Genomic DNA, 6,573 nt, shown 5'->3' on the forward strand with positions numbered 1-6,573 from the left:
GCTTCAGGTTACACACTCAGCTAACCCAGAAATAGTGCTTCGGGTTAAGAACTTTGCTTCAGGATGAGAACAGAAATCGTGCTCTGGCAGCACGGCGGCAGCAGGAGGCCCCATTAGCTAAAGTAGTGCTTCGGGTTAAGAACAGTTTCAGGTTAAGAACGGACCTCCAGAACGAATTAAGTACTTAACCTGAGGTACCACTGTATCTGACTTTTAGAAGACATCTGAATGCAGCCCTGTTTAGGGAAGTTTTTAATGTTTTATTGTGTTTTTAATATCCTGTTGGAAGCCGCCCAGAGTGGCTGGGGAAGCCCAGCCAGATGGGCAGGGTATAAATTTATTATTATTATTAAGCAGGAATCGCATTCTTTGAGCGGCCCAAGGTTTTCCAAAGGCTGCATGCGCACCCTGCATTTAAGGCACCTGACCTCCATCCAATAGTCCTGGGCCCCGCTGTTCCCCTCTAGCAGAACTACAATTCCCAGTGCCCGTAGCAAACTACAGTTCCCAGGCTTCTTTGCGGGAAGCCATGTGTTGTGCACCCGTATGGGGTGTGCGCAGTCCAAGCTCCACCACACCTCCCCACGCGGAGATCTTTTCACTGGGGCCAGGGGGTGAACTTGGGGGCCGCTGTAGGGAGAAACCAGCCTCTCGTTTTGAGGCTGCGTCTTCCCCCCACGGCCTGGTTCACGCCGAAGCGAAAGAAGCAGAGCTCCTCCTGCCTGTCTTGGCTGCCGGCAGGAAGTGGCTTAGGAAACATAACCCAAAAGAAACACTTTGGGCGAAACTGGCGAGGGGGGAAAGGCAAACACTGTAACTCAAATCTCCTTTTCACAGGGGAAGAAAACGCCAGTTCGGAGGAGGAAATCAGGGCTTTTTCCTGGATTGAACATGTCAGGGTGGGGTGGGGGTGAGCGAGGTGCTTGCTTGGCCCGAAATAGACTAAAAAGCTAGCTTGTCAGGAAAAGGGGTCAGCCCAGACATCTCCTTGTCATGCTAGATTTCTGCAAGCAGGGAGATTTTCCCCACGGAGGGGACCCATCACCCTCCACCGCTGATGTGATATAATCCAGAGCACAGCTGGGGAATCTTTTCTTTTTTAACAGCTTGAGAGGCAATTTCCTTCTGGGTAGCCACCCATTGGCCACTTCCAGTGCTGGGCGGGGCCAGGGACAAAAGTAGGCGGAGCAATGGATGCAGATGTTGTCTTTGCGCACTAGGCCAGCTTGCACAACTGTTCCAACCCCATCTCTCCCCTCCACTCAGATGAGCAAGGGGCGTTTGCAGAGACCCAAAGACCGAAACAGCCTTTCGCCCTCTTCTTTCGAATGTTTTACCTGCCTTATAAAAAAATAAGTAAAACTCTCACAATTAAAATTAAATTAAATTAAACCTTCCTGCGCCGCAACGGGTTGGACTAGATGACTCTCGCGGACCCTTCCAGCTTCTGTGATTCTCATTATAAAGCCATTCGAACGGAACAGAACTGTACAAATTCAGCTCTGGGGTCCCGCGACAGGGAACACCTTAGCGGTCCCAAAAGTAGATTTAGGGAAACGCGATCCATTCGCCCACGTTGGGCGCTGAGCACTGCAACAAAGATGTAGAACGGAAGAGGGAGTGGTGCCGAATTTTAGCGCTACTGAAATCTGAAAGCCCGAAGCCCACCAGTGTCAGTCAGAGGACAGACTCGAGAGTTGTGTCAACGCCCCTCTGTCGGAAGGGAGGTCCACGGTTTGGGGGCCATCACAGAGGAGGCCCTCGACTGCAGGGGTGGGTGCTGCCCACCCTTAATGTCAGTGAGGCCTCAGTCCGTGGGGCAGGCGACGCCATGGGCAAGCAGGGAGCCGTTTGCTTATACCAGGCATCGGCAAACTTGGCCCTCCAGCTGTTTTGGAACTACAACTCCCATCATCCCTAGCTAACAGGACCAGTGGTCAGGGATGATGGGAATTGTAGTCCCAAAACAGCTGGAGGGCCGAGTTTGTGGATGCCTGGTTTATACTGACGCTTGGTAAACAAGCATCTCCCTAAACACTCTTCTTCTTTTTCCCTCCTCCCCCCACCAAAAAATAATCCAGGACCCCCGACCGGAAACGCCACCGGGAAGGTGGGAGGCGAGAACGGCCCTCTGCCCCAGTCCAGCGTCCCGATCATCGCGGGGGCCGCCGGAGGGGCCGCCTTCGTCCTGCTGGTGGCGGCCGCCGTGACGGGCGCCCTCTGCTACCGCCGGCGCCGGGCCAAGCACAGCGAGTCCCACCACCCGCCGCTCTCGCTCAGCACCCTGACCAGCCCCAAGCGGGGGGGTGGCGGGGGAAACAACAATGGCTCGGAGCCCAGCGACATCATCATCCCGCTCCGGACTTCAGACAGCGCCTTCTGCCCCCACTATGAGAAGGTCAGCGGGGACTACGGCCACCCGGTCTACATCGTTCAGGAGATGCCCCCCCAGAGCCCTGCCAACATCTACTACAAAGTATGAGGGGGGGCTGGGCAGCACGGCTCCCTCCTGGCGGAGGCTGCACCCCCCGGCCATCACCACCACACCCCCCAACGGCGGGGAGGAACCTCGGCACGGACCGGGGGGACGTTGCCGCCCCTCTCGCCCGGCCTAGATACTGGGGTCCGTGCACAGCTGAGGGGACCCCCCTCTACGGCATTCAAGGGGGGTTCCCGGGATTTGGACTTGGCCAGAGGGAGGGACCCTCCATCTTGCTGTCTCCTCCTCCTCCTCCTCTCTCTCCGTGGATCTGGGCCTGGCTCAGATGGACAGGCCGAGAGAATCGACCCCCTTTCCACCAGGCGCCAGCGAGCTTAACAGAGACAAGACTCCCCCTCGCCCCACTTCCGGGAGCGAGGGGGGAAGGACTGGGCTCCCACGTCGGCTGATTTCTTTCCAGATAGGGACACACACACACACCCCTCCATTTCTCCCCTGTGGTGCGCCCCACAATCCAGTTTCAATGGATTTCTCACCCCTGTTCAACAAATAAAGGCGACTTAGAGCCCATACGCACTTCCGTTACCCCAGGGAAACCCGATCTTTAGCGCTGAATCGGAACAAACGGCAACCGGGTTTTCCGCAGATGGCTGTTTGTTCCGATTTAGCAATAAAGCACATTTTTCCCCCTGGGGGAACGCAGTGAGGGAAAGGCTTTCTAGGCAAAAGACGAGTGGAATTGTGGGCGAGCCCTTACTTATTAACATCCACCAAAATGAATTAAAGTGGGGCGGTGTTTCTCTTTTTTAAAAAAAAAAATCACGCACAAATTTCCTTGCACAATTTCAAATTCTTTTTGACAACATACTCAAGGGTCACGCTGTTGTGGTCAGATGGTTTTGGGGGAAGCAGCAACGGGTTAAGCATAATGTTGTCGCTATTCCCCCCCCCCCCCCAAGGGAAAACACCCTACCGAGACTTAATAGTTACCTTTCCATTCCCACCCCGGATACGTCCCTCAAAACTGACATTTCAAGTATTAAATCTGAGAATCTTGAAGGTTTGCAGGGTTTCTTCTGCCAAGTTACCTTTTGGCTCTGCAGAACCTGCCCTGTTCCTCTCGGCTTCTGTGAGGAGATAATTCGGTGGCAAACTCCATTACCCAACTCTCTCCCCGCCCAAGAAAAGCACAAGGCCAGGGCAGGTGTAGGGGAGCAATTTTGCCTGTCCCATTTTGTTTCCCCCCATTTTAGGTTCTGCTAGGGAAAGAGTTGAGGCCCCCTTTCCCAGCCCACATTTGTTTTGGACTACAATTTCAGCCCATAATAATAATAATAATAATTTATTATTTATAACCCCCCCCCCATCTGACTGGGCTTCCCCAGCCACTCTGGGCGGCTTCCAGCAAAATATTAAAATACAGTAATGCATCAAACATTAAAAGCTTCCCTAAACAGGGCTGCCTTCAGATGTCTTCTAAAAGTCTGGTAGTTGTTTATTTCTTTGACATCTGACAGGAGGGCATTCCACAGGGCGGGTGCCACCACCGAGAAGGCCCTCTGCCTGGTTCCCTGTAACTTGGCTTCTCACAGGGAGGGAACCGCCAGAAGGCCCTCGGAGCTGGACCTCAGTGTCCGGGCTGAACGATGGCAGTGGATATCCTTCAGGGATACTGGGCCGTTTAGGACTTTCAAGGTCAGCACCAACACTTTGAATTGTGATCGGAAACGTACTGGGAGCCAATGTAGGTCTTTCAAGACCAGTGTTATGTGGTCCCAGCGGCCGCTCCCAGTCACAAGTCTGGCTGCCGCATTCTGGATTAATTGCAGTTTCCGGGTCACCTTCAAAGGTAGCCCCACATAGAGCGCATTGCAGTAGTCCAAGCGGGAGATAACCAGAGCATGCACCACTCTGGTGAGACAGTCCGCGGGTGAGAAGGGTCTTATCCTGCGTCCCAGATGGAGCTGGTAGACAGCTGCCCTGGACACAGAATTGCGCCTCCGTGGACAGCGGTGAGTCCAGAATGACTCCCAGGCTGCACACCTGGTCCTTCAGGGGCACAGTTACCCCATTCAGGACCAGGGAGTCCTCCACACCCGCCTGCCTCCTTGCAGCTGAGTCAGGCCAATACCCCTTCTAGCCCAGTTTCCTATCTTCACAGGGACCAACCGGGTGCCTCAAGTGGGAGCCGAGTTCAAGAGCAGACCTCTCCCCTCCTGTAGTTTCCTGCAACTGATACCCAGAAGCACTGCTGAGAGCACAGCCATCCTGGCTAGGAGCCAACAATAATAGCCTTACACCTCCATGAATTTGCCTAAAGCTCTTTTAAAGCCATCTAAGGTTGGTTGCTGTCACTGCCTCCTGTGGCAGGGAGTTCCACAGTTCGACCGTGCCTGAAGAAGGGACTTATATCTGTCCTGATTCTTCCAGCGTTCTGCTTTGTGGGTTGCCCACGAATTTGAGAGTCAAGCCAGTACAGGGAGTTGTAGTTCGAAACATCTGGAGGGCTCCAGGCTAGGGGAAGCTGGCTTAAGGAGACAACGTAATGCCATCGCTCACACCTGAGGAAACCTTCCTTCCCTTTCTGACACACACCCCTCACATACCTCTCCCCCCCACCCAAAAGAAACCCCATGCTCATCCCCTTGGCCATCAACTCCATACACTTCTGCAGATCACAAAAAAATGAAGGAGGCCATTTCTCTGCCGGAGTTTGGGGGTCAGAGAGACGCTGGCGGAATCCACGGATCAGACTGGGGATTACTCGGAAAGAGGACCGGTTGCTTAGCCGTCCGGCGGCCGTTTTGTTAAGCTTTTTCGTTGTTTAGTTGTTAGAAGAAGAAAAGTCACACAAAATGGCCACCCTTCCCCATCTGACAGGACGACTGGGCAGGGTGGGGGGGGGGAAAGGTTGTGGGGCTGTTCTCTGAGGGTCTTTGCGTTGCCCCCATTTGGGGATGAGACTGAAAGACTGGTCCCCCCCCCTCCCTCCACAGCCAACATCTGGCTGGCCTTCAGAAACCGCGTATTTTGTGTGTGTGGAGATTTTTTCACGGCGCTCCGAGAGAGGAGGGACTTTTGTGTGTGTTGGACTTGGGGGTTGTGGTCGGGGCCTTTCCGGCCTTTGGCAGGGGAACGGAACGAAACAAAAAAAGAAGAAAAATGTGGTCTTTTTTCAGCTTTAACAGAGGTGGTTGTTTTTTTTATCTGAGAGTTTCTTAGCTTTGTCGGTGGAATTTTACTGTTGGACATTGTTGATTATAGAAGTTCTTGTGCAGCTGGGCTTTTGGATTCTTCTCTGCTTATTTCCGTCCGAAACACCCAGAGAAACCCACCCCCCAAAAAGCCAGACGATTGCTGGAGGTTGCATGTCGACAGCCATAACATTGGGGCGTTAAAGGGGGGGGCCCGCAACATATTTCTGGAGGTGTCAACGGTTGGGGGGAGGAAATGGATTGTGACTAATGTGCCACACGAGGGGCACAAAAAAACCCACACGGTTGACCACCCTGCATCTTGCAGCCACCCGAAATATGGTCATCGGCACTTCCTGGTTTCACATGTTTTCCGCAGGGGGTTCATACGTGCCCCGAATCCACCCAGTGGGAGGAAAAAGCCCCCCACAACCCAAAATGCGGAGAAAACAGGGTGGGTTTTCAGTTATCTGACATCACTCTGTACGCGCTCAGAGGCCAAGGGCCGGAAAGCAGCCTTCCTAGCAGGCTCGGGGCTAGGAAAAGGTAAAGGGACCCCTGACCATTAGGTCCAGTCGTGACCGACTATGGGGTTGCGGCGCTCATCTCGCTTTACTGGCCGAGGGAGCCAGCGTACAGCTTCCGGGTCATGTGGCCAGCATGACTAAGCCGCTTTTGGCAAACCAGAGCAGCGCACGGAAACGCCGTTTACCTTCCCACCGGAACGGTACCTATTTATCTACTTGCACTTTTGACGTGCTTTGGAACTGCTAGGTTGGCAGGAGCAGGGACCGAGCAACGGGAGCTCACCCCATCACGGGGATTCGAACTGTCGACCTTCTGATCAGCAAGTCCGAGGCTCTATGGTTTAACCCACAGCGCCACCCGCGTCCCATCGCTCGGGGCTAGTGGGGGAATAAATTCTCAAGGCAGAAGACT

The 6,573-nt window shown here is 53.9% G+C and overlaps 1 protein-coding gene across 1 annotated transcript in view; it reads left to right on the forward strand.

Moving 5' to 3' along the window:
- Window positions 1–5,722, forward strand: part of EFNB3 (ephrin B3) — a 73,509-nt gene extending 67,787 nt beyond the window's left edge. Inside the window, exon 5 of the mRNA XM_083581234.1 lies at window positions 2,082–5,722. Within this exon, the coding sequence (XP_083437360.1) occupies window positions 2,082–2,482 (401 nt within the window). The 3' untranslated portion in view covers window positions 2,483–5,722. The remainder of the gene's footprint in view (window positions 1–2,081) is intronic.
- The last annotated feature ends 851 nt before the right edge of the window (window positions 5,723–6,573 follow it).

The sequence above is a fragment of the Podarcis filfolensis genome, assembly GCF_964270895.1.
Source record: "Podarcis filfolensis genome assembly, chromosome: 13".
Taxonomy (NCBI): Eukaryota; Metazoa; Chordata; class Lepidosauria; order Squamata; family Lacertidae; genus Podarcis; species Podarcis filfolensis.